Consider the following 27,628-nt stretch of genomic DNA (forward strand, 5'->3'; position numbering starts at 1 on the left):
TTTGCCCGCAAAGAAAATCTACTGTGAAATGCAGAAAAGTTGTGTCTCGTGGAGGCTGTGAGGAATTCAAATGTTTCCCCTCTGCTCTGCCCCCACTTCTCTGCTGAGGACTGAAATGACATTAACAGTACTGTATAATTCCACGTTTTTATTCAGAGACTTTTCTTTTTCAGGGAGAAAGTCCTGCCCCAACCAGTCCTTTTCAGGAGAGGGAGAGCCTGCTAGGGTGATGATGAGGGCATGGGGACAGGGAAGGTCAGGAGGCTGGTTTTGTCTTCCTTATGCCTAAAGTCTTAGAATATTCAGCCAGAATTTGGAGGAGTAGCTCACTTGTTACTGTGCCTGGCCATCGACTCCTAGGGATTTGGTGGCAGGTTAAACACAAAGCTATTATTTAAGTGTGTCCCCAGATACCGGCTGGGACTGTTTGCAGTGAGGGACCCGTCATCCTCTTCCCAGGTGACAACGAGGGAAAGACAAAGTGGCTGTAACCGCCCTTATGTTAAATCATGCATCTGAGGTTGATAATAATTAAGTTGCACTCTTGTTTTGTGTTGCTATGTCAGTGAACCTCTCTAAATTTTAATCCATATTCCAGCTTGTCACAACCATCTTGCTAAATGCTGGGTATCTGTGTGATTTCAGTACATCAACTCTCATGTTTTTTAAGGAACTTCTTGCGCTTTTTTTAAAAAAAAAACTTGATCCATGAGGTAGCTTTGTTACAATCGGGTCCTTGGATAAATGAATCTGTAGTTTTGGACTCCTGGTGTTGATTGTCTGGCAATGCAGACAAGTTACTGGGTTGAAATAAGTAGTAACAGGGTTTTCTGAAAGCAAGCCTGTTGCAGATGTAAAAAGAAAGGACTAAAATGCAAGAGTGTATTCCTTTCTGAACCTTGCAGTAGAGTCTTATTCTGGGGAAGTGAATGTCTTGGGGTTAGAATATAAGAAAGCTAAATGAGAAAACTGTGTGGAAAATTACGTTCTTAAAGAAAATGTCCAGCTGCAAAAATTAATCTCCCTAATCATACAGCTCTTAAGCACTTAATGGGAGAAAATACCTGCATGGGAAAGAATATTAAAACTCCGCTTTCCTTGGCTTGGGCTGGGATCCATGTCTTCCAGGGATCTCCCGTTTGCAGCCACAGCGAAAGGTCAGAATCCTGCAAAGCTGATGGGAATTCAGACCACATCCAGAAAAATGTAGTCCCTGTGGTGCCAGTGGTTTTCTGACTACAACACGTAGGACTGTGGTGCTGGGTAATTTTTCTTTCAAGCTCCAACAGCTGAAGGAGACAGAGAGAAGCGCTTTCGTCACTTGAATCCACGCTAATTAATATGATGCTGCCCTTCCCTGGTACATCTTATCTGAGAATCTCTGAGTGCTGTACACACTCTAATTAAGCTTCCCAGCAGCTGTCTGAGGTGAATGACTAATACTAACTGAATTTCTGTAGAAGGCAAAAACAGGGATGCAGTCCTCGCACGACCTTTCCCAAAATCGTGGTGAGAAGCAGCTGGGGTTGACTGATTTCCCGTCCCTCACCTGAACTCCGGGGAAGCGTTGGAATGGGGTTCTCAAAATATCTCAAAGTGTGAGGTATGTTTTCCATATACAAAAGCAGTGTGGATAGCCTTGAAACTCTAGGATGGTGTCTCTCCTTGAGCTGATGGGAACTATAAGCAATAAATGAGTGCACATTGATTTATCCTGTATTAGATCAGACACGAGAATCTCCTTTGCCTCCTGCATGGAAATTGCTGTAGCCTCAAGTGGAGTTTCAGTGTGTTCAGAGCAGAAAGTACAGCTCAAAGTGTTGTACAGGGAACAATATGATACTGTATGTCTGTTTCTCCCACACAATGGATTATGGCAAGTGGAAGAAGTCATCTTTAAACTCTGGGTTTTTACAAGAAAGCAACTGCATCTGCTATTGAGGTAAAAATGAATTATTGCGTATGTGTGGGGAGGTGGGGGGAGCAACCGCAACAGCGAAGTGCAATGTTTTCTAGAAGGATTGTTGGAAAATGGGAAGTTAAAACTTTGATGTTGAGGTTTCAGCTGAGCCTTTGCAATCTGTTTCTGCTGCCTGAAGAGTAAATTGTCAGGAAAACTAGAGCCGGCCTGGCCTTTTGGGTAGTAGGAGAATTGTTGACGCATGTGCCCCCATGACTGTGCACTGCCGTGAAGGAGCAGGTGGCCCAAACCGCGTAAAGAAAATGACATTTTACTGTTGGTGGAGTTGGAGGGGCTGCCCGAGGTGTGCTTGGTGCGGAACGTGACTGTGGATAAGGAGAGCAGTGACTGCCTCTGAGACTGTTGGTTGTGCCTGTAAAACAGCGTGTGGTGTGCGCTGTGCTTCCTGGAGCTGCTGGAGGGAGGGCCTCTTCCCTTGCCTTGCTTCTGCACGTCGGCCCAGTTCCTTGGTGAAATGTAGGAAGAGGCTTTCAGCAAAGCTGTTCTTTTTGTAATTGGCTGATGGAAACTCAAGCGATGTTTCTGAACACAGAGTCTAATTACAGCATTAATGGATGTTGTATTCAACAAACATGTCTTTTTTTTAAAAAAAAAAAAAATCATTTACTAATCCCGAGGTAGACATACACTTTTGGGGGTGGCCCAGGATTGGTGGCAGTTAGTGTTGTTCTTTTGAGACATGTGAGCCACCTGGATTTCGATGTGTTTGGCAACCAATGCAACCTGAAGTGATATAATTCTCTTCTGTGTTGGATCTGGTTCCAGAACATGTTTCTATCAGCAGTGAGAGAAAGTAAGTCTGCCCGCACAGTACACAGCTTCAGCTCATCTGGTCGAGTCCCTGCTCTTCAAACATCTCTGTTGCCTTCTTCCTACTGCCGCTTCCTGTAGTGCCGTCCGTGGATGAAAGAGATTTCCAGGTGTAAAATAAGTGTACGTTTTCTGATGGGCTGAGGGAACAAACAGAGAATAAATACCTGACCTTTGGGGAAATGCTGCAACCACACAAACTCGGTAGCTGTGCTTTTTGAGGTACCACTTTAATTGCAGTGAAAGCATTCTGGCTTTGCTACCTTTGAAGAAAAACAGGCATTTTAAATGTCAGCCATCTAGTAGATTTAATAAATCCTCCAGGATCTGTAGTTTTTGATCCCTGTGTGAAAGCAAGGATTTCAGAGATGGTTATTTGGACTTGGGCACTAGTTATAAAATGCTGTCGCTAATTGGTGTGAAGAAATAGGGACGAGGGAACAAGCAGACACTTGCGATGGACCTGGCAGATCCCGACATCTCTGACAGCCAGGATCTTAAACAGCCTTTTGGATTATCTGGTGGCTTTCTTGGATGCTACGCAGGATATTTTCTTGCATCATGGCTCCTAGTTCTACCGATTTGCCTTTAATTAGTTCCAGTATCAGCGCTTCTGCTGCCGCGTTTGGAGGTGAAGCATGGCTAGAGCACAGGACTGGGACCACCTTTTCGGAGGCAATCTAGTTCTGTTGAAGCCGCTCCTCCTTGTACCTGGGGTAAGTCAGTTAACATCACTGTGATTAACACGTCTCATCTGTAAAGCACAGATTATACCTTATGTGGAAGTGGACAGGTAGGCTTCATTACTTTGTTATGAAGAGGTGCTGTTTTGCATTGCTGTGCATGATTTGTTTTTCTTGGTATATACCTGCTTAAAATTTATAGAGGAATTTTTTCTGAAGCACAAGTGGTAGTTCAGTGCTGGATTGTTGTTTATGCCTCTGAAAGTCTCATTTCTCTGACCTAACAGCCTTGCATTTTGCAACTTCTGCCAGTGCTTCTCTAATCCTTTCCTGGCCTAGATGACTTATAATGAATGTTTTAAGCAAGCAAAGCGAAGCAAAACTGCCTCTGAGATGAGTGAGGGGTAAAAATCTTGGAAAGGGAAATGAACACCCAAAACATAAGGAGATTATTGTTTTCTCCTTCAGTACAATTCGTTTCCCTGGGTGATGAGCTCTGTAAACTCAGAGGAAGGAGGCAAATGCTGCTTTTTAGGAGATGTTGGGTATCTTTTGATACAGTGTTAGAAATAGTGGAAAATGTGTTTGTGCTCCTAAGTTCCAAATGCATTATCCTCTGGAATCTCATTTATCCTGAGAATTCAGGTTTTAAGGGAGGACCGACCGCCTCAGCTGTGCTTAAATACTTGCCATAATGAGAGGGTAGAGCTGGTACCTTTGATTCAAGAGAAACAGCACTGCGTTGTCCAGGACTCACAAAAGCATTTGTATCAAGACATTCTCAACATGGCTCTGTAAATGTGGTACCTATAGAAGAAAAACCATGAGCAGAGTAAAGTACCAAGAGGTATTGCGGGCTGCAGTTATCTTGTGGGTTTTTTTTCGAGCCTGCCTTGTTTTCTTAGCCCTGCAGGAGATCAGTTTGCACAATGCACACATTGTGTGTTTCACAGTAGGATGCTTTGTCAAACAGAATCTCCTCGCTGTTGACTCTTTCGCGCAGTAAAAAAAAAAATCCTAGTGATTCTGTCTTGAATGCCCCATGCTGTTCAAATCTGAGCGAGTAAAAGCGTATACAAGGTAAAGAAGACTTGGGTTAGTGTTCCATTATCCTGGAGTCAAATAGTTCTTTCTCCTTTGTCATCTCCCGGAGCACTAGGGATGGATATCATCTTTCATGCATGCTCACTGTAAATGAGGGAAGATGCTGCAGAGGGGTTCGAGGAGTCTGGAAGCTTCTTCTCACTCCTTTCCTGAAGACAGGAGTAATGACTTTGATGCTTTGAGGGAGCGAGGCTGTTCCCTTCATGTATCTCTTCTCTAGTACACAGCTTGCATCTTTTTCGTGTGAGAGCAGAAGAACGGGCTAGGCTAAGTGTCTTCTCCCCAGGCTGATTGCTTTAGTTGGAAGATGTGGGGGTAAGGGCACATGCTATGGCATCGGAGGGCTCCGCTTTTCGAACAGGTGGTCCTGGAGCTATAAAAGATGTTAAGGAGTTTGAAAGTGTTCAAGCTGCAATTTTAAATCGACAACTTTCCAGCTCTAACCGGTCACTCCTCAGCCACCGCAGCTGACTTGGGAACATTTGGCTCAGGAAGCGGAACAACAGTTGGAAACAAATAGCGATTAGTTTTTTCATGGCTTCCCAGGGAACGCATCAGTTTGTTCGTTTTTCCCCTCATTTTTGTGATTCCTGTGGATTTTTAAGGCACTGTAGATGCAGGATGTTCAGTTTAGCCAAGCTTGCTTACTGGCAGATTAAAATGAGCAAAGGCTGAGCACGCTGAGTTCACTCATCATAACCAATATGATGCTTCTCAGAACTTCCTTTGCCCTTGGTATCTTCACCGAGGAATCCTGCTTGCTGCCGTCAGCCCCCCTGCGTTGAAATCCCATTTTACCCATTTGAATGCTGTAAGAAGTGCTGTATAAACTAAACAGGAGCATCTGTGAAGTGGTTAGAGTTGTTGTTGATTGCCTTTTCCTTATTGCCTTCAGGGGATTTAAGCTTGAATTTGCTGGAAGTAGAATTTATGAGCCAGAACGCTCCATTTCTGATCCTTAAGCTGGGAAAAGTACAGTGAATTTGATAGGTCTTTCTCTTGCCTCCAATGTCTCTGGCTTTTGATCTGGACCTTGCAGGGCTCTCCCCATGTCTTTAGCATAATTGCTTTTTGCATGTTGAGAAGATACCTGATTTTTACATGACTGCTTTCTTTATGGAGAGCTGTAGGAGCAGCTTTAGGATTTCATCCATCTGCTTCTAGTGAGCAGTTCAGCAGGAAGCTTGTGCACCTGTAGTGGAGAGAGGGAGGCAGAAGGGGTGTGTTTGTGTTGATCCACCGCAGCACTGTATGGTTGATGAAAGATCTTGAGGATGACAAGAGGAGACTGCTGTGATTTGAATCGTAGTGTGGGGGTTTGAAGCTTGTATCCAGTGCTGCTTTTATAATCATGATCTGGTGGTGTTTGCTTGGAACAAAAGGCTTTTCTTTTCCTTCTTACATGGGGGAATAAAATTTAGGATGGATCTCTGTGCACAGCCATGTTAAACCCTCTGATTCTATGGGGCTGGACACCTTAGCTACTCCCTTATGTTTCCTGTGTGACTGCCTAGCACATGCGTATATGTGTTTGTTGTCATCTGGGAATTTCCGATCATCTGTATTTTATTCTAACTATAACTGTTTTTCTGAGAAGACTTTCACTATCCTCAATGGATTTGGGAAAGTTTATTGTACAAAAGTAATGTAGCCTGCTAAAGGATTTCACTAGAATGCACAAATATGTTCCTGCTCTTTGTTAACTAAATGAAGAAATGCCTGTAGAATTAAGACTAAGTGATCAATCCTGCAAGTGGGAGCACTGAAAACTCTCCAGGGTCAAATTGTACTGGTGAGTTGGCTATGCCATTTACAGGATAATCAGACGTGGGAGGAGGAAGGAAGGGATGCCATCCTCTACAGCTAGCGCTTTTGCGGCCGCTGTCTGTGGGCGTGGGGTTCCAAAGGAAGAGTGTAAGGGCCGAAATTTTGACTAGTACAATATTTCCACGGTCTGTCCCCTTTATTCTGTGGCACCTGGTCAACCTGGCTGGAGGAGATCCGTGCCTGGTGAGAGGCACAAGAGCTGTAGTGTAATCCATTCTGTAAATGCAGTGTTCTTACAACACAAAACAGCAATGCCCAGCTGCTTATTTAGTTAGGTAGTGGTGAGTCACTACAGAAATAGAAAAATGCTGCTGTTTGTTGCCCATTTGCTTGTTTTTCACGGTGCAGAGGGGAACATTGTTTCTCCAGGGCCCTGAGCAAACCAGAAGTACTGGAAATGTGATTGAAGAGAGGAACACTTGCTGAGACCGGTTTGCTCTGTGGCTCTGCCTTGCTACCTGCAAGTAGTATTAAATGTTCTGCTTTTTCTGAACTGCTGGCACGTGCAAACAAGTGACCGCTTTGGTCCTGCCTGTATTAAGTAAATGCTCGCAAGCAACTTACCAAGGAGAATTTTGGCATTGGGGTTGGAGGCGAAGTGACCGAGGCAAAGCCCCTTCCTTTCAAATACGAGGCTGGTGGCAGGACCTTATCTCTAGTGGTTGCAAAGGGGAAGACTTCAAAACATTGAAAATTATTCGTATACTTTGAGAGCGCACAAATGCATACAAAAGAAAAATGCTAATGGAAGCTTTAAAGCTGTTGGAGAGACAGCAAAACGTCACAGTACAGACATGCCTGTGCTGGCTAACATGAAAGCAGCTGCACCGCTATATAGTGAATGAAGAAATAGAAACTGGGAGTGGAGGAGAATCACAAAGAGAAATGTGGTCAGCAGAGTTAAAGGTGCTCTAAAGGACTTGAGAAATAAAAAGACATGTTAAGTGATACTGGCCTGTTAGGAATTCAAGGTTGAACACTGGTCAATAACACTACAGGGAGGCTCAAGAACTACTGTATGTATTCTGGATTTGTTGAAAAGCCAGATGACCTGGTCATTGTATGATCTATTCTTCCATTCCCGCAGTAAATAAAGTAGAGATAAAGCAGCTGATTCTAAAGGTAGGCATTTAAAAATCAGCAGATGACTTTTTATTCTTCCTTAAGGCTGCAGCTGAGGCAGTCTGAATATTGCCGTGATAGTGACTTTCTTCCAGACCCCAAAGGTATTTTGCACCAGGCGGAAGATTGCAGGCCGGCCAGCCAAACAAGGTTTCCAGGCAAAATAATGGGAAACCAGCAATAGCTCTTCTAAAATATGGATTTAAAGGATGGGTTTTCATGTCAATCAGTGTGGCTTTATGAAAAAGTGAGCGTCATATGAACCCGAAGTCATGCATTGACTTATTTTTTGAGGTTACAAGATAGACGGACAGTGTTTTGAGAGGGTATTTGTTTTGGCATCTGTGCGGCATTTTGATTGAGGAAGTGAGTAGTACGAATCAACACTGTGTAGCTAATGGTTCTGCAAACTGGCTGATGGACGGGTCTCAAAATCAAACTGGTTATAGGGACTTGTTAGTGAATAGGTATGTTATTAGCAGAGGCTCTCACAGGGGTTACATTTTGTCCCTGTGCCAACTGCAACATTTCTTTCTGACCTGGAAGGAAGGAAAAAAAAAAAAAAAAAAGGAAGGAATTTCTGATCAAGTTGGGAGATGCCATGGGTTGAGGGCATAGTAAGAGTAGTGGAGGGGAGCTTAGTGATTAGAACTACTTAGTAAGGTGGATGCAGGCAAGCCACATGTGTACTGCTATGACCAGCTGTAGGGTCATGCATCTGCAAGGGTGGAGAGGGCTGCCTTGGCAAGCAGAGAGGCTGAGCTGAGTCTGATTTCATGAGCAATTGAGCTGAAAGTGAGCATGTGGGACACTTGTCCAGTGAGATGGTGAGTGTATTCCTTGGTCGTTCCAATAAGAATAATGATTAGAGTAGGTAGGTAGGTGATGTTGCCATCCGTGCTGGCTCTAGAGTAATCGATGTGTTCATGCTTGGCGTGTTTCTAGTGGCCTTGTTCCAGCTCATCCAAGATCCAAGAGGCTTGAAGGTAGCTGCAGTAACTGGGTAGCAGTGGAATTGTGTCTGTTGGTGGAAGCTGGGGAAATTTAGACCAGGAATAAGGCATGTATTTGCAGTGTGGTTAATGTTTGTAATCACTTCGTAAGAGTTGGAGGGAGTTCTGCAGTGCTGGAAGACTTTCAAAGTCAAAATTGTCCATTTTCTGAAGATACAGCTCTGTAGGAGGACTGTAGGACTTGAAGTAAGGACCACTTACTTGAGGGGAAGCCCTCTGGCAGCTGGTTTGCAGATGTCAGACTAATGGTTTAACTCCTTCCTTCCTCTCCAGCCATTACATGTAACCACTTCAGTTCCTGCCAGCAGCGGTTTCTACCAAATGTGCAGAAGTCTTTTTTTTCTTAATGGAGAGCAGTTACGCAGCATTAGAGGCTGGGGTTTTCCCCATTCCTTTACATGCATCTTCCTCTGAAGTTGGCAGCTTCTCTTTCCTGGCTGAGACTCAATGACAAGGCAGAGGAGATGTGGCAGTGTTGTATTTCAAAAGAACCGGTGCAGCGGAGTCTTGTTCTAACACGACGAAGTGCAATTACCTACTTCTTACTACTGTACCACAATAAATAACTTTCATTGATCTCAGCCTGTCATAGTAAGATGTTAGAGTTTTGCTACGGTATTGTTACTTCACTTAATTTATCTCAATTTCTTGCTATCCCTCTCCTTTTAGGGCAGAAAGGTCAGTATGGCACGTACCTTATTACTGCCTACTCCATTCTAGTCCAGCTCCAGCGCTGGTGGCCGTGCGGGAGGTTTGTTGCCCCAACTAGTACTGGTTTCTCACATAAGGGAAGTGCTTCCTCTCTGCTTCCCACTGCTAACTTTGCAACTTCCCTGGAGAGCTGCTGGCGGCTGGAACTGGCAGTCGGACCTGGCAGCACACTGCTTTCGTTAAAAAGGCCAGATTGCAGCTTAATCAAACGTCTTTCCAAACTGCATCAGGAAAATCCAAAGGCTCTGCTTTGGAGAATTGAAATGAGGAACGTGCTCTTAAAATGCTGACGCTGTGTTGTTACTGACACTAAAGCAGATCTTTAACATGTTAAAACCACGAGGCATTGGTTTCCCTTTTTGGAATAAAAAGAGGAAATTCCTTCATTTAACAGGATGTGTTAAAGAAATGCTATATCTGAGGGATTCCGATATTGTCTCTTTCCCTTTCTGTTACTTCCTCAAAAATTATGAATTATAAATGTGAGTGTGTGTGTCTCATGTCTGGCCTCTCATGAGCCATAGCCTTAGGCAGAGCTTGTCCCTTTTTTTATTGTTGTTGGGTTCAGCAAAAACTTTATTCCAATTGTTTTTTCCATTCAAAATTAGTTGTTTCACAGAGCCCCTCAATGGTTCAGATATTTAATTCCAGTTACAGAATAATTTTATCTCTGTGTCTGTAAAGCCTTTGTTGCTGTGATATGATCAGACTGACGATTATAGAGCATATTAGTTGCTAAAAGGATGGTAATGTAAGGTTGTAGATGATCCTTCTGTTGTGGCTTTGACTTCTCCTTTTTGTGGTATGGAGGTTTATTCGTTAAGATCAGAAATAAAGGATATGAAACCGGCAGCATTTTGGCTTAACACACAAGCGAGATTCTTAATTGTATTTGCCTAATGCAGCCTTTCCTTTCATGTGAGTTTTACTGATTAAAAATGCTTTGGTTTTGACTTTGCAGCTATGTTAAGAAGCAGGTACTCCTGTGTTACACGGTCTCAGATTGTGGGAGTGCCTGGTTCTGGCTGTCCTTACGGTATTTCAGGACTTTCTCATGCAAGAGGATTTAGTCACACATCTGTCAGAAAGCAGCTTTGTGGAAGAGGGCTTAGGCATGTGGTGGTTTACGTGAGCAGCTGGAAGGTGGTACAGCTGAGGAGCAAGAGCTAGTGGGGTAAGTAACGTTTTTCTTGCAGGATGCAGCTCTGTGAATCGAGGAGTGATCCTCCCACTGTTGACTGCTGCAACAGCTTTTGAGCTGTGTGGTCTGGCATACTAGTGAGCTATGGGAGGCTTTTAAGGGTCAGGGCGAAGTGGCCTCTCTGAGGGTGACAAAGCATCCATCAGTTCATCTTCAGCCGCTGAAGCCTCTCGCTAGCCTAATTGTGGATCTCAAACATCCCAAAAGAGAGGGATCTGTCCTTCTCCCTCTTGCTGCTACTTATTCAGGAGTGAAAATTGTCCAGTGATTAATCATTTTCTGGTCAAAACTTCCCACATAACATTGCAAGAGGAAAAAAAATGAAGTCCAGAGTGACTCAGGGTTGAGATCAGAGGAGAGCACGTGCCCTGAAGAGACAAGGCAGTAAACTGCACAGGTGAGGATCTCCAACCAACCGATCTTGGCTGGTGTAGTAGGTAAAATTATCCTCATCCTTATTTTCTTAGAAGCCTTTTACTGTTTTTCTTTTTTTCTTCTTCCTTACAAATGTGTCTTTTTGTCCCCAGCAGGGTGGTGCAGGAAGTAAATGTCCGAGTGAATCGTCATAGCTCATCCCTCGTTTTGAACAGTTAGTGAGCCGCAGAGCGAACGGTTAACTAAATACAGGCTCTGACCCACTCCGAGCAAGAGCTAGCTGGAGGCATGGCTTCTGCAGAGACAAAACAATTTCCTACCATGCTTTAGCTCTTCTGTCATTGTGTTTAGCTTGTGCATCAGGGTTTTTACATGTGTGCAGTGCAGATGTTAGCAAGGATACAATGGTCCTCTAATTAAACAATGCAGGGCTTAAGTAGTCTTCAATATAAGCAGATAGGCAGCACAATTGATGAGGCAATAATATATAAAAAGTGGCTTACCATGCTGAGGGACATCTGCTCATCTTTCATGTGGATTCAGCTCCCTGTAGTGTGGTGGATGATAGCATGAAGTGAGCTCATGTTGATGCTGTAGGAACTCACTGGAGTCTCGAATAAAGGTGAGGACGGTAGACTTCAGTCACCTCGTACCACTAACAGGAAGTGGCAACATCCATATTTTTAAAAAAACTTTTCTGTGTTAAATAGGAAGCTGAAGTGACTTTATTTCTTGAGCTTCACAGCAAGCGAGTGCTGTGAGAATATAGTAAGACAAAGAGCCCCGAGGCCTTTGCATATGTTTCTGCTGTGCCGTCGCCTCTAAGGAAGAGCATGACTCAGTTACGCTGACTTGAAATATTCAGAAGTATATTATTTCTCTTGCAACAGAAGGGCTTGGCACTGCACTCTGTTGGAGGTGCCTTGTTTTTCCTAGGCAACAAAATGATAGTAAATTGTTTAGACTTCCTCGTGGCTGTTAAATTCCTTCCCATAACACCCCCTGAAAACAGGACAAGTGCTAGGATATTTTGGGCTGCAAAGATCAGTCCTGCGATGCTCCTGTTGGCACAGCGCTGAACTGGCAGTCAGGCACTAAAGGCAGTGATTTCACTCTCTGTCTCTCTTACCTCTGAGATGTGTGGCCAAGTGCCAAACCAGCTGTGCTTTCCAGGCGGCTTCCAGCTTTTTTTCTCCCGGGTAGGTGAGTCTGGCCTTGAAGAGACAAATGCACGCATGTTCATGCCTCAGCACTTGAAAAGAAAAGGAGCAGTTTCTTATCAACCGCATTGGAGCAGGGAGAGAAGATAAATCCTCTGGAGGTGAAGCTACATGGCATGTAAGCACTTGGAAGGGAAAATGCCATTGTTGGTGCTGGTACAACTCCAACATACTTGACATTTGAGGATCGTGCTGTTTCGTGGCCAGAGCTGCTTCTGGGCTTTGCCTGGATTGTGTTATATAGTACTGCTAAAATCTTGGCTTTGGGATGGAAGGTACCTGTTCAGCTTGTGTTGGGGAAGGGTAGCCATCTACTTAATTTCCTTTTTTTTTTTTTTTTTTTTTTCCATGGAGTTGCATCTTTCGTAGTGGGCACGCCATGCAGTTCAGCTGATTAGGGCTTTCCATGAGAGAGAAGTGTCTCTGGTTGGTTTTGACAAGCAAATGCCATCCTCCTTTTGCAGCCTTGTTCGTCCTCACTGCAGCCTCAGGGAGCAGAGTCACTGAGGGAGCCAGCAGCTTTAGCCAGCACGGTGACCCGCACTGGGACAGGTCTTGTATGTGAGGTCAGGAGGTCCGGGAACCCCACGGGCAGCTCTGATGCTCCTAGGATCTGTCTTCTTCCCTGGGCACATGTTCAGTGTTGCTGGATGCCTGGTTATGTTTCTTTTAAACTGAAAGCTTGAGCTCTGTGACTAGCTGAGTTTGGGTAATTAGATATGAATACAGTCAAGATGGATGGTATAAGAAACAGTAGTGGTGTGGCAGTGAAGAATGCAGCAAAGCCTGAAAATAAATGGCTCCAGTTAAATGGTGCAGCAGTCGTTGCGATAAGGGACTGCAACTGAGTGAATCACAGACTGCTTTGTGCCCTTTTTACTACTTGCAAAGGGATTGGAGCCTGCCAGCGACATCCTCGTGCTGGTAAGTTCAGGTTGCGCATCTGCGTTGACCCTTGCAGCAAACGTGTAAACTCCAGGAAGTCACATTTGCCTTGGACAGCCTGCGCTCCTGGAAGTGTGTCTAGCTCCAATGGAAAAAGACACTGCTCCTGTGAGAAAACAGAGCTGGAAGTGTGTTCCCTAACAGGGTTCGTGCCTCTTTCAAGAGCAGAAATAATGACTATAAGGGTAGGGGTAAATGCAAGACAGCGGTTCTTACAAACAAGGTTGCAAGAAGGAAAGAAAGGACAAAATTGGTACCAGATTGTATTTAATTAAGAAGGAATCTGATGGTTAACTGACAATTTGGCCTTCTCTTTCCCTGTCCTTCTCCTCTTCTGTGGCCTGGTGGCTGGTGCACTGTGGAGTGTTTATCAGCTGGCACACCTCCGGTTGTCCGAGACGGTTACTGGAGCTGCCTGGAGCACGTGCCCTGGACAGCTTGACCTTTCCCGACTGCGGGAGGTAACGCCTTGCTTACTTTTTTCTCTTGCTGCTCTGTTTGGTGAATCCACTTGCAGGAACCGTGTAAGGCAATGTGAATGAAGATGCATCCTGTCTCCGAAGTCAGGTGTCCTTGGCATTTCTTTTTTCAGCTATCAAGAGAAATTTTACTTGCACACGCAACTCATTAGATGAGTAACTTACATATTGCTGTCTTACATTGACTACACACATGATATGTAGCAGTATGAATGACGGATTTAACTATAAGAATATTTTTGCTGAATTATGTCACTTGCCCTGCCTTCCACACAGTTTGCAGAGTTCTGTCATCAGAGGTATGCTTGCTAAAATAGCATTATCTGGACAGGATGGCAACTAGCAGCTCCATCAAGACCTTCCTCAACCTTTTAGGAGAAAGCCCTGGTAAGTCTGGTAAAGGCACATGGCTTTGGAGTCAGTGGAGGAGCTAATTAGAGGCATCTCAGTCTGTTTCAGTGTAACACCATAAAAAGTGTGTGCTAGCTAGAAAGCAGAACATCTGGCAAACAGGCTAATGAGAGCCAGACTGGGGGAGCTCTGAGGCAAATGTAAGAGCTACCCTGTAGAGTTTGTTTATAACTCTTTGAATTTGTAGGAGGTTACTAGTTTGTTGGATTTTTAAAATTATTATTATTACTTATTAAAACAAATGCAGACACTAAAGATCAAACAATGAAAGTCTGAATTTGACATGTAATAGCCTGGCTGGGAAGGGTGATTTATCCCTTGTTCCCGTGAACGTTTTCTGTCCCTTATTCCCCTCTTGGCTCTGCCCTCAAGATCCCCTGTGGCCACATGAGCAACTCTGAATGAGAGGAGTTTGTTTGTGTTCTCAGCCAATGGAGAGTTTTTCCTTCCCCTAAGCAGGGCATTTGTTTTGCAAAGGGAGAGGTTTGGGCTCTGGAAAGTTTATGCTCTTTCTCTTTCTTTGTTTTTTGTTTTTTTGTTTTTTATTGTAATGATGACATATGGAAACTATTTACACAGGAGCATGCTCTGCTGCACTGAATGGAAATGTTGGAGTCCCGGCAGTATCGTTCCGGATGCCTTGTGTAAGCAGCCAGCTGGTTTTGCTTTTTCTTTTTTTCACTTTTCTTTTTTTCCCCTCCCTCTCTCCCTTTTCAGTGAACGTCTGGGATAAGTTACAGAAGTGTGGAAGGAAGCTTTGCCATCTGTGAACAGCTCAGTTCGTCTTACTTTTTCATGCCCCTTGTACTGTGAACTTCACAAATATCTGTTTTCTTTTTTTGCTGGGGGCGGGGGAAGACTCCTTGCTGTGACTAGTCAGCACTTTGACTCCTTTCCCATTAGTTGTTCATGTTCACTGGGGAGCAAATTCTGCTATATGCCAAAATAAGAGAGCATGGCACATGAAGTCTTGCTTTACCACCACACTCATGCTTAAAAGCTCTTTGTCCCGCAGCTAAGCCTTCCAACAACTTGCACTTAGAAACATTCTGCCCCTAGGACAGTGATAGGGAAACGATTTAACTGAAGTCTGAGCCACCTTCCTCAGAGGGGAGGGGAGAAAACGTTTAGTTCTGCAGAGAGCAGAGGAAAATCTTTTGTGCGTGGCTTTCCCTTGAGGAAGCTGCAAAATTGAGGGTCGGCTTTCGGAGGAGAGGGAGGGAGGAACTTCAGATCTGACTTGTCTCCCTCTCCCCAACTCCGAACACAAGCGTGCCCGCTTCCCGACACGGCGGCTGTCATGCAGTGGAGAGAGCCGCCTGCCATCTACTTCGAGGATTACGGGAGTCCTGTGGAGAGATCCTCCTATCTCATTGAGCTCAATACTAATGGTAAATGCCGTTGGGGATGTTCGGCAGCACGAGCTGAGCGGAGCGGAGGTTGCATTAGTCTGTGTCATTGTTATCATGGGAGCAGCTGAGGAAATTAGCTAGCTGGAGGGCTGCCAAACAAACAGTCAGAGGGTTGCTTTTCAAATTTATTATTATTTTTATTATTATTTATTACCCAGATGATGCTGTTGCCTCAGGGATGCTAGATCAACCTTCTGGTACCTGATGGGGAAGGAGCTGATCCACAAAATGCAGCTCCCCACCGGAACACTTCACCAGTACATTTTCTGTTGTCTGTGCCTAGAAAGATGATGTCTGGTTTAGACAGGAGGAAAACATCTTGGTTTCTGGAGTTATTTTTTGTTTCTGATTTGCATCTTTGAGTGCTGTTTTGTATTCGCAACCTTGATCTCACTGGGACATCTCCTCTGTTTCAGCTGCAAGTCCTCTGTGTGAAACACAGAGAGGGGTCCTGTTTTTTTACTGTGGTGTATCTTTTCCTAGTGTTGATCCTTTTCAAAGAGAGGTTGGTCTTTGTGAAAGAACTACTTCAGCATTAAAGATAGTTTTAGCATGTTTTGGTAGGGTACATTGTTTTGGTGTTTTGTTTAATGCTACAAACCTTTGCTGATTTGACCACAGTAAGTTTTGATGTACTTAAATTTCGTATATACTGTAATGCTCCAACAACACGGTAATATTGTAAGCAACCTGCTTAATATGTCCCTCTTCCCCAGAAGAGCTAGTGCAGTCAAGGTATTGATTCTGTGCTTTTTCAATATCCCCCGAACTGTGTGAGATGAATCACACTCAGATTTTCTCTGAACGCTTGCTGTGTTTTGATGGTAAGTTCTGGAAAGGCCTGAAACTCCAGCTCCTGTTAGTGCCTTCACAGTTGTTCATGGTTTGAGCCAGGCATCCTGCAGCCTCACCCCAGCTACCAGATAATGAAGGAGCTGTGGGTGACGTGCTGTAGAGCTGTCCGTGTAACATCGTGGATGGCACATATGGCCCTGGGCATCTTCAGACGGCAGGTTATGCGTGGTAGGAAGAGGTTGCACTCTCTGCTCCGATGTCCCAGTCACTTGTGCGCCTCAGCAAAGTCTGGGGGTGTTTGACAGCTCTGCGCCTGTCTGTGGTATTGCTTGAGGTCTTTGAGGCTGGGGGCTGAAGGCCACTTTGTGCTCTGCCTCTACTGTGACCCAGTTTAGTGCCTCGCAGAGGGGAAGGCAGGCAGGATGGGGCTGCAGTGTGTTTCCTCTGGCAGCAAACGACCTCTTAGAATGGGAATGAGGATTGGAAAATACTTGTCTTCTGCGCAGTAAAGAACTTCAGCAGTGAGTCCAGGTTCTGATGAAGATGTGCTCCTTCTGCAACTCTGTTAAGCATTAAATGCAAAAAGGTTTTTGCTATCAGGCCGCAGTTTGAGGGAGTCTGTCTCTTTGAAACACACATACAGGAAAAGCTTTGTAAATAACATTTAAGAACTTCTTAGAGCTCACAATATAAAGCTTCTGATTTTTGCATATTGGTGTAATCTTTTAGTTAAAAGGCAAACAAACCTAGAAGACTGCCATCCAGTTCTGTGGATAAATAAAATCTCTGTTATTCCATTTTTTCAAGAACCATGCTCATTCAAAGTGTAAAAGCAGTGTGGGGGAGGAATCAGCCTCATTCAAACATTTGTCCAGATTTTGAGTGGTATTTTAAGGGTACGGGGGAAGCAACGAAGAGGAATAGGCTTAAATGCTGCAGGATTGTCAGCAATCTGAAAAGTCTTCACAAATCCCAGATAAATGTTATCTTAATTTGATTTGAGGGTGGAAAAGGCAGCTGTGGCTCTGCATTGGGGAAGGGGTTTCTGGTTTCTTCCCACTGCCTGCCTTTCTGCCAGCAGCAAGTGGTGCCATTTCCCTTGGTGGGTGCAGAGTTTTTGGCATGGACTCTTTCTCCACTCCGGAGGGTGTTCTAGAAAGACTGAGTCAGTAATTCAATAAGGATTATTTTGTCATAGCAAAGAGATGCAGCAAATCTTCAGCATGGTGTCACGACAGAGGAAAAAACCTCATTGTAATTTTTTCCCTCTCATAACTTCTTGTAAGTCAGAGAGAACAAGCTACCGCATCACAGCTTCAGTGCTCATAAAAAGAGGGAAATCAGCACTTTTGCACTGGCAAGATCAATTTTACGTGTACCCTCTTTGGGAACATGAGGCACTGGAGGAGGGAAGTCTCCACTGAGAGCAAGAGCAACCATGTGGTTTGGGTAATGATTGAAACTCTGCAGAACTGAGTGCGTGGTCAGCTCTGCCACAGGTTTCATGTGTGGCCCTAAGCAGGTCTCACTTCTGTGGGGTCTCTGCTCAGTATTCTTTGTCAAAGGTGCAAAATAAAAATTCCAGTCCCAGAAGAAGAAACCAAGTGACATTCCCTTTTTGAACAATACTTGTCTTCATGCATGTTTTTCATGTGTCTTAATAGCACTGAGGCTGCTGAATGCAAAAAATGGCAAATATTATGGAGTTTATGTATGTGCCCTGCGTAGCTCTTCCATGGGAAGGGCACTAGTATGTGTTGCTATGCTTGGGAGTTGCTTTTTGCAATTGAATTGTATTCTTTTAAATGAAATCTTTAGTTATGAAATCTGGTACAAATGTTCAGTAAAGCATTGTTTTATAGTGCTTTACTGGTGAGAAAGACACGCTCTTAGAAGTTTCAGTATCAGTCTATGGGATATGAACAGAAAATTAATCTTGCTGTTTGTTTTCATCAGAGGGATATTGGTACTTATCTGCATCAAAGGGAGTGTTGCAAAGATGCATTGTTTAATGACTCTGGAGAGCTCTGAAAAATGAGGCTTTCTACTAAAAATACTGACTGCTGCTATTAGTGTACTATGCAGCTTCTATGCTGAGACTTGCCAGTGGTAGTCCTGTACTCTGTTCTTCTGTGGTTTCTCCTACCATTAAATGTGAAAAGGCAGTGTTCCTTTAGCAAGCCCGCTTTTATTTTGTGGGTTGGACATCCTTGGAGACTTCTAGCTGTTAGCTGCCTGTTTATAGTTTATGACTGCTGATAGTATGCTACGAACATGACAGCACAGATCTCCTGAGCCAGGAGACCTGCTTATAGCATTAAATAGGATGCTGTCTCCTTTGATGATCTTCTGGGAGCATTCCTGTGTTGAAGTGCTGAGTTTGAGTGTGTCTCTTAAAAGCTCCTACATGGGAAGAGTCAATTTATCTGTGTACAAGCTGCCAGTTTCCTGGGTACTCTGCCACCTCTTGATACTTGTCTCTGGTCCCAGTGCCTGGCTAGTTTGCATGCCTCCTGATCAATCTCAGTTCGCCTAATTGTAAATCAATTTTTCTCTTATTGTACTGATGCAGATGGAGGTAGCTATGACGTTATTAATGATGCATCCAGCCCTGCTGCGGGAGACTGCTGCGCGCAGCAAAGCTCTGCCCGACACAACTGGGAAATGAACTACCAAGAGGCAGCAATCTACCTCCAGGTGAGCCCTGCTGTTTGGTGTATTGTGTGAAAAATGGACTTCTGAAACTACGGTAGTTCTTGATTATAAGAAACAAAGAGCTTCTGTTTTGATGGTAAAAATTTGGTGCTTTGCAAAGGAATCTGCTTAAAGAGCAGGTTGATGCTGGAAGCACCTTCAGATGGGCTCTGGCAAGTCATTTGGGAGCAACAGAACAAGCTACCCATCCTCTCCCATCTCTCCCAGTGTCAAGGACTGTAGTAGTTGAGGGCTTCAGCATGTGTTCAGTTCTGCCACCTTGCCATGGAGATTTCCATAACTTGTCATTTCATCTCTTCAGGAGTGAATGGTCAGTGCTCTCCTGGAGACATCTCGTGTTCTGGAAGTGCAGGTCCTAATCCTGCCTTGGCCACAGATTTGGTGGGTGGTCCTGGGATGTTTGTTTAGCATCAGTCAAGCCCTTCAGGTCATGTAAGACACAAGAGAAGGTAGAGGTCTTGATTTCTCCAGGAAGAAAGCATACTGAGATTAGGATCAGCCCATGAGTGAAATTTATCATGTTTTAAAAGAAAAAACAACAAACAAACAAACAAACCCCACCCATGCTCCAGTCACAGGAAACACCATCATTACTCCAACAATGGTATAATATTTTTAAGATTGCTGTAGAGTCTGGTGTGATGAATTAGCTACCAAAACTGAGCTTCTCTCAGAGCTGTCCAGTCTGAAATTGTTGCTGGTTCCCTTACTGTCCTTCCTTCCTCCTTCTCTTTGTTCCCTTTCAAAGGCTCTGCATTGCAGCTTGAGATGCTTTGGACCCAGTTAGGTTTTTTGCTTAAGCCACTGCAAGGTGATTGAAACCATTTGTTCCTCCCTGCTCCTACCCCACAGGACTGAGAAGTATTGCTTCTCTGACATTTTAAAACTGACTAGGCTTGAACCTTGGTAATACTTCAGCTTTGTCATGTGCTAGAGCAGCACTGACAATATAATGGTAGCTCCAGCCCCTCCCAGGCTTTTGTTTAAACTCATGATTATTGGAGATGCTCTGCAAAGGGTCATTGAGTTGCTGCAGTGTCTGATGGTAATGTACGCAGCAGGCTTGGCCCTTCAGATGCAGATTATTCTTGCTGCTGCTTTGAACAATGGTCATGATGACAGTGTCCTTGAAGTAGACATAACTTAAAGAGCATGCAGATTGTTTATTTGAACCAGTAGCTGCAGGCAAGAGTGTCTTATCTGAATAAGAGGACTTTGCTGTCCAGCAACGTTTTGAATTGCTTGTCTACCAAGAGGCAGAATTTAGATTATTTTTCATTCTGCAAGTGTGTTTTGTCAGGCATGAATAAGAATGCCCTGCTGATCTAAGCTAGCATTCTCTTTGAGTGGGGGGGCTTGCGTTTTATGGAGCTTGCTGCTGGGTTTTGTCCTGCTCGCAATCTGGCTCACTGACCGGGCAGTGTTTGTTTGTTCTTAAACAGAATGTAAGCCTGCTTGTGAGACGAGTAAATGAGAAACATTTGAAACCCTCTTCTGAATTAGTCTCAAGAATGCTTCACTTCTTAAAGGAGATCCTGTTTCCTGACCTTGTTATCCATTTGCAATCACAGTTATTCCGCTTTGATAGTAATAACTTACTGTCCTTAGAGTAATTGCTTACCTGGAAATATGTTAATTTGAAAAAAAAAAAAAACCCAAACTTATTGTGCATCTGTATGTCCCAGCTGGGAAAAAATGATCTCTTATGACTACTTCCAAGAGGCAGCAAGTTTCCTGTGAGTGACAAAGGCTCCCTTGCTTAAACTATTGACTCAAGAAAGAGAAGCTGTTGAGTGGTTCTGCATGAAAAACCTCTAAATTCTCCCCAAACTAAGTTTTGTTCTAGAGGTAAAAATAGTAATGATGTAGCTGTTTAAAAATCAGTTGTAGGCAAACTGTTAAGATGGAGTATCTGACCTTTTAATGTTAATTAAGCTTTCTAGTTAAAAGGGAATGACAAATCAGCATAGAGACTTGTTAATTTTTCATGGAGTCTGTCTTCTCACATTCCTGAAGGAGAAAACACTGTGTGTGCTCCAGTGTTTTCTCCCAGATATTTTGCAAGGCCAAGATAAGGAGGAGCAACTGTCAGCCAGGTGCCCTGGAGCTTATCTGTGTGTTTTCGTGTTCTGTCCTGGAGAAGTTTAATCAAATGAGTCTGTAAACATGTGGAAGTGGTTGCAAGTAAATGAAGTGCTGTGTTTATGTTGGGATGTTGACTAAAGTTTCTTTGCCTACCTTTATAAACTCTTTCAGCACTCTTCCTTATTTTGAAAAGGCTCAAGGGTTTCTGAAGCAGGAGTTTGTGGATATTAATGAGTTTCATTACTGAAATATGCTTATGAACAGAAGGAGATGTCCCATGTGTGTGGAGTTCATTCCTCAATAAACAGATCAATGTCAGGCTGTGAAGTGGGAATAGTCTGTTGGGAATTGTATCTAATCCTTATAAAAGTCTGCATTCTTCATGTGGAAAGCTCTGTTATAGTACCAAGAGTCACTAATGCTATTCTCTTCTTTATTCCTACTGCCTTAGGAAGGAGAAAATAATGATAAGTTCTTCACTCACCCCAAAAATGCCAAAGCACTTGCTGCCTACCTCTTTGCACACAATCACCTTTTCTACCTAATGGAGCTGAGCACAGCACTGCTTCTCCTGTTGCTGTCTCTCTGCGAGGCACCAGCTGTTCCTATGCTCCGTCTTGGCATCTTTGTAAGTACTTTGGGGCAAAATGAAGAAGTCCGCCTGTTTTGCAGTGGTGGGTAAGAGGAAAAAGAAGGCTAAGCATGGAGGAAGAAGGTAGTAGTAGTAGGAAAAAACACCTGGCCTTGTTCTGTAAATTGGTTGACAGCAGATATGTCAACTAGCAAAAACATCCTTTCTCCATCTGATGTGCATAGACCACAATGAAAGCGACATATTTCATGTTACCAATTTGTGCAGTTCTTAAATTTTGTAACTGTTAGAGAAGTGTGTGGTTTTTGCTTTTCCTTGAGGTAACTCAAGAATCTGTGTGCTTTGATGGGGTGGTTTTAAAGTCATTGTCAGGGTTGGTGCCGTTAACCCAGCACCACCACTGGTTCCTAGAACACAAACAGATCTCAGCCTGGGACAGGCTGCTAAACCTTCTCCCGTCCTCTCCTCCCAGTGTTGTGAGGACTCTTTTTAGTGTGTGTGTGTGAGTGACTTGAAGTTTTACATCTAACCTTCGCAAAATTTAGGTTGAGAGAAGGCATACACAAACTGATGTGTACTGTTGTTGGTCCACAACCGCTTCATGAGGTACTGCTGTCAGGCACAGTGCTAGGAGCTGCTGTTGCTGGTGGGAGAATCTGCATCTGCTTCTGGAGCTGTTAATGGCACCCTAGGACCATGCCAGGGGTGTAGAACAGCCTTGACAACCCTCAGGTCAAAGTGTTCCTCAAAATGAGTCAGGGCTGCATAACTCAGTTTGGGTTTTGAGCTGTGACTAAAGCTGAGGTTGTAAGAAAATGCTGGTGTTGTCTTCGTGGTGCATTTTGCATCTTCTGACAGGGAAGGGGTTCTTCAGCACTGCCAAAAGCAGTGTTCTGTTCCAGAGCTTGATCAGGACCCTGTCTGTGGTTATCCAGAATGTCTGGTTCAAGAGAAAAGCCTTCTCTATGTAAATTCTCTCTGCCCCACAGCTCTCCTTCCTGCATTTCACTAAGAAAATTACAGTCTCAATCTTTTAAAAGTGTTTCTGCTCAAATTCCTGATTGCTGGTGTCTTGCCCTTTTGTTTCAAATGTATCGATACTTTTTTTTGATGTGTTATTCAAGTCCAAAAGGGATGTGGATTTCAGGAAATTCTGGGCTGATACTGGTTAGGGGAAAATTGTACAGGCTTTAATAAAAGCACAAAGCAATACGTATAGAAACTTTGAAAAACAGTGCTATGCTAGATTTAAGAGTGGCCTTGGGCTTTCCTGCATGTCACAGAGCTGTGCTCAGACTGTTGTCAAACCCACATGCTTCTTGAAAAAGGAAGGGCAGAAGTGTGGCCTCTGATGTGCTGCTGTTTGTAATCAGAAGCACTGGTTTAAGCTTTGCTGTATTGTAACAGGTCCATGCAACCCTGGAGCTGTTTGCGTTAATTGTGGTAGTCTTTGAACTCTCAATGAAGATGAGGTGGCTGGGCTTCCAAACCTTTATCAGGCACAAAAGGACTATGGTAAAGGTAAGTTGTCTGTATGATTGTCAGTGTTTCTCCTTCAGCATCTTCGGGAACCAAAGAACCAGATTAAATATTGCCCTGTACTGTAGCAGAGATGACTTAACCGTGTGTCCCAGCTGCCAAATGATTCATGTGAGATCTCCAAGCTGCCTGGGACACCTCCCATCCTTAAAGAGTCCAAATAAATGGGTGGTCAGTGAGAGCTTTGCCTTTCCCAAAATGAGACTGCAGCTGTGCCTCTCATTAAACCCCTGTTTTGCAGACCTGCGTGCTGTTTGTACAGTTCATAGAGGCCATCGTGGTGTTGGTACGCCAAACCTCACACGTCCGGATAACGAGAGCTCTGCGCTGTATCTTCTTGGTGGACTGCCGTTACTGTGGTGCCGTCAGAAGGTGAGTGGTCAGCTGGCTGGGTTTTCTGCTGTCATGCTTGCGACTAGGGTGGAGGAAAAGCACTCTGATCCTGCAGGCATCTCAAGAAAATAAGTGTCTTTCATGGGCATTTCAGATCTCAGAGATCTTTTGTAATTGCGACTGAAGTGTACCTAGTGTCTTTCCTATGTAGGGAAATTTCATAGATACTAGCTTTGGATGTGATCACGGTACACAGTGGTTATGTGTACCGTCCTCAGAGGTATAAACTACCTCAGAGAGCACAACGCGAGAACGTGGCTGTGCTGTTTCTGGCTCCTAGGTTTGCCTGTAAACTGCACAATGAATCGCAGAGCTAGACTTTAGTCTGGAGAAGGTGAGTTGACAGGGTGACATTAGTATTGTTGGCAGTACCTGAGAGCTGACTGCAAAGGACAGATAGGTAGCTTGGAAACAATCTTAATTTACCTAGCTTTCTACTTTTAATCCTTGGAGGGAGTGGGAAGAAAGTCCTCAAGTATGGTGTGTTGTTGGGTTTTTTTCCCTGCCAACCCAGAGGAGAAAACATGCAAGTTTTTGTTCATTAATGTTTTCTTATTTTTCAGAAATCTGCGACAGATCTTCCAGTCCCTCCCACCATTTATTGACATTCTTCTCCTCCTGCTTTTCTTCATGGTGATTTTTGCCATCCTGGGTGAGTTGTATTTATGGAAGGTGAAGTGATGCTCTTAACCAGTTACTGTCCAAAAGCAACACCAACAGCCTGGATGACTATAAAGGTGATCAGATTCAGAGTCCTGCCAGGATCTTCCATTTATCCCATTTCATCTGCTGTCATCTGGAAGGCAGAATTAAAGATCAAAAAAATCTAGAAGCTGGGTATTTGATTTTGAGACAAAGGTCCTTTTGACCTCTTCCAGAGGATAGTCTGTGGTGTGTGTGTTTGTGGTTTCCAAGTTCTGTTTCCATCAACTATTCCTCAGTCTTGTAAGTTTAATCTATGTTCCCACGAATGCATGTGTCTGTAGTGTACCTACTACAGTCCTAGACTCAAACCATCCCCAGAAAGCTTGTTTTCTGAAAGATTCGGTGAAATACCGATGACGCATATTGGCAAATCTGTATGGAGAAGCCCTTCCAGATACTTTTCATGGTGTCAGAGAGGGGTTACTCTTAGTGTGACCTTCTTTTTGGGAGCAGACTCACCACTCTGCTGCTTGACATTAAACAGACTTTATTTTTGTTTGTACTTTCCCCCTTTCTTCTCTCCTCCTCTGCCTTCTCTGCCGCTTCTCTAGGTTTTTACTTGTTTTCTCCCAACCACTCAGATCCGGTGAGTATCGCTGATTTTTTTGAACTGAAGCTTGAGTCCCATTTTGACCAGCTTAAGAATCAAACGTTACTGTGTAGATGTAGCTTATTCCTGCGTGGTGGCCTGGGAGGCCAGATGCTAGCTGGTCAGAGGCTGCTTGGCAGTGTTACCCTGGTTTACCCCCTGCTGGGAAGGAAGACGGTGCAGAGAACTTCCTCAAAGACAGGATGTCCCAAAGGGAACATTCCCATAGTTGTTCCTTGTTCTTGGTGTCTTAATTCCGTCAAACGAGCCACCTGCCACTCTCCCCAGGGGAGGAAGGTATCTGGGTGAAAGCTCGGCCACCTCAGACTGTGGCTGTCAGAGTAGCAGCCACTAGTTCCTGCTGCTGCCGAGGCTGTAGCTTGCTAGGAGTTACTACTAGAAGAATGTGTAGGTGAGCTTTTGATTGTTTTAACTCTTCACATGCCATCTCTAAGGGACCTTTAAAAAGGATTAAGGCTGAAGTGCCCTTTCCCTAGGGGAGGCATCAGGGACTTGTAGAAGTGCCTGTATTCAAGTGGGTGGGTGGGCTGGTTGTTTTGTTTTTTGAACGAAATGTCACTATGAAATTCTGCTTGCGTTTTGTCATGGGAGTTTTTTCTTTCAGTACTTCAATACCTTAGAGAACAGCCTCGTGAATCTCTTCGTGCTTTTGACCACTTCAAAGTAAGTTCATGCTTTTCTAGCTCAGTCTTTCCCCTTGTCCCCAGAGAAGTCTAGCAGAGCCAAGAGTTTATTTGCAGAAATGCTCTGTCTCCAAATGTGACCCCTTTCCTCTGCATGAGAGAGAGGTTTCCTGGGTCAGCCTGCATGGGAAGAACTGGTACTTCATTTTGTTTTAGGACACTGTGACCTCAGATGCAGAGTTATCTCTGAGTGACTCAGGCCACTTCATCGCTGTGAGGGCAATAAGGGGGGGAAACGGCTTTATTAGGCCTTGGTCCAAGAAGGGAAAGTTTCTATTTGTGCTCTTTTGTCAGTCGACAGTTTGCTGTTGTGAAGTAGCTTCCTATTCCTCTGCTTCGGTTCACCTATCTGCTAGGAAAGGGGGATAACAACAGTGGGTAAATATTGATCTGCTGTCAGGGAGAGCTCTGAGGATTAGGAAATTAGCACAGGATGGAATAAATCTTAGGTTGTAACACTCTTACACCAAGGCTGTATTGCTAAGTATCAAAGCACAACCCTTAGCCATGTTACAAATCCCCTTTGACCATTTGGTTTTCCGGATGTGCAAGGAATGTGCTTTTCATATTTATCTTTTTCATCATGCCTCCATGTTCTTGCTGCTCGTTGCTAGGCACAAACTTCTGTGTCATGAGCAACCACGCATTTTGCAGAAATGTGCAGATCTTTGGATGTGAGTTTACACACACACCCATGTCCTGTGCCTCTTGCCTTTGTAGTGGGAAGTGTAACATGAGATTTTTGGTGCCTAAACTTGTGTCTTTTTTGGATGCAGTTTCCCTGACGTGATGATGCCATCTTATGCCCGGAACCCCTGGTCCTGTGTCTTCTTCATAGTGTATCTCTCCATTGAGCTGTACTTCATCATGAACTTGGTGAGTTTCTTGTTGAAGCACTTGACTTCTCTCTGCCTGACTTTGGAGCTCATTGCCCAGCAGAGTTTCCCCATTCCCAAGAGTGCTCTGTAATAATCTGAGACCCTTTGGCAGAATACTTCTAGAAATGGCAGCTTTGCTACACATAGGAGTCTTTTAAAGTTTAACCACAAGGAGTTGAACTAAATCACAGGAAACAGAATGATACGAATATCTTTCAACTTCTCTCACATTAATATCATGCTTGGAGTGACATACTCAGTTGCATGAAATTTATTGTCCTTTTCTGTCTTAATTATTTATCGTAAAATGGCATTTTATTATCTGGGCTTGCCTGAAATACTTTGTAAATCAGTTTGAAGGAGATGGAATTACTAAGTGTGGCAGGACTTGAAGAGTGCTGATAACTGCAGTGTGAGAGCATGGCTGCTGTGCTGGCGTTGCTTCTCGCAGCATCTAGGCAGGGCCAAGACCAGCTCAGGTGAGGATGTGAGCGGTGGAAAAGGGCTTGTCAAAGGAGTTGAGGAATTCTACAGCTCAAGGTGAGTGATTTGATGCTTATAGTGGGCTTGGATTTCGCTGCTGCTGTCCTAGATGGAGGGTTAGTTTTGACATGTGTTTGCCAAAGCTCCCGTAGAAGGCTAAGTCCAGAAAGCAGCCCTCAAAACCCACTTTCCAGGAAGAGATCAGGGCATTTTAACAAACCTTGTGATACTGTTTTCTGTTGGCATGTGTGGGGTTTAGTCTTAGCTCTTAAAACCACTAGTGTGCAGCGTGCTTGGCGATCCTTTTGTGGGATCCCGTATGGCCAATGGGCCCTTGCTGACTACATTCTGCCTCAGTCAGTGTAGCGCTTAGTAAATTCCTCCTGCAGGCAGTGCCTCTCCTTGCCTCTGGATGTTCCTGACTGTTCAAGAAGCACTGGCTCAGGTAGCCATAGAGTATACGGATCTCTCCTGTCTTCTCTCTGCAGCTTCTCGCTGTTGTGTTCGACACTTTCAATGACATCGAGAAAAGGAAGTTTAAGTCCTTGCTGCTGCACAAGCGCACAGCCATACAGCATGCCTACCGCTTGCTGATCACCAAACAGGTACAGGGCCCTGCAGGGAGGCTGAGAACAGCCTGGGGTGCGGCAGGAGGGGAGGTCAGCAGTGTTTTAAGAACACAAGTGGTCTGGAGTGTTTAAAGAGCATGTTCCAGAAAAGTTGATTTATGTCTGTTGACTGTAACCATACTCGCCAAGGGCTACTGTTTTTTCATTGTGTAACTTGTTTATATCTGTTTCTGGAGAAAACGCAAAGTAGTCTGAATTTCAGACCCATGTGAGGTTATGGAAGTGTC

The 27,628-nt window shown here is 44.2% G+C and overlaps 1 protein-coding gene across 6 annotated transcripts in view; it reads left to right on the plus strand.

Moving 5' to 3' along the window:
* TPCN1 (two pore segment channel 1) overlaps positions 1-27,628 on the plus strand; it is a 49,489-nt gene that overhangs the window by 2,963 nt on the left and 18,898 nt on the right. The window contains exons 1-11 of one of the 6 annotated variants that reach the window (XM_030024916.2): positions 12,572-13,858; positions 14,462-14,526; positions 18,662-18,786; positions 21,341-21,517; positions 22,889-23,002; positions 23,262-23,392; positions 23,977-24,065; positions 24,670-24,704; positions 25,333-25,391; positions 26,188-26,287; positions 27,261-27,377. In XM_030024916.2, the coding sequence (XP_029880776.2) occupies positions 14,466-14,526; positions 18,662-18,786; positions 21,341-21,517; positions 22,889-23,002; positions 23,262-23,392; positions 23,977-24,065; positions 24,670-24,704; positions 25,333-25,391; positions 26,188-26,287; positions 27,261-27,377 (1,008 nt within the window). In that variant the 5' untranslated portion in view covers positions 12,572-13,858; positions 14,462-14,465. Of the gene's footprint in view, positions 1-3,387; positions 3,508-12,571; positions 13,859-14,461; positions 14,527-14,877; positions 15,274-15,595; positions 16,318-18,661; positions 18,787-21,340; positions 21,518-22,888; positions 23,003-23,261; positions 23,393-23,976; positions 24,066-24,669; positions 24,705-25,332; positions 25,392-26,187; positions 26,288-27,260; positions 27,378-27,628 lie in introns of those variants that run through there. The other 5 variants (XM_030024917.2, XM_030024915.2, XM_041126046.1 and 2 more) reach the window with 5 other exon arrangements.

This window comes from Aquila chrysaetos, chromosome 9 (genome assembly GCF_900496995.4).
Source record: "Aquila chrysaetos chrysaetos chromosome 9, bAquChr1.4, whole genome shotgun sequence".
NCBI classification, from domain to species: domain Eukaryota; kingdom Metazoa; phylum Chordata; class Aves; order Accipitriformes; family Accipitridae; genus Aquila; species Aquila chrysaetos.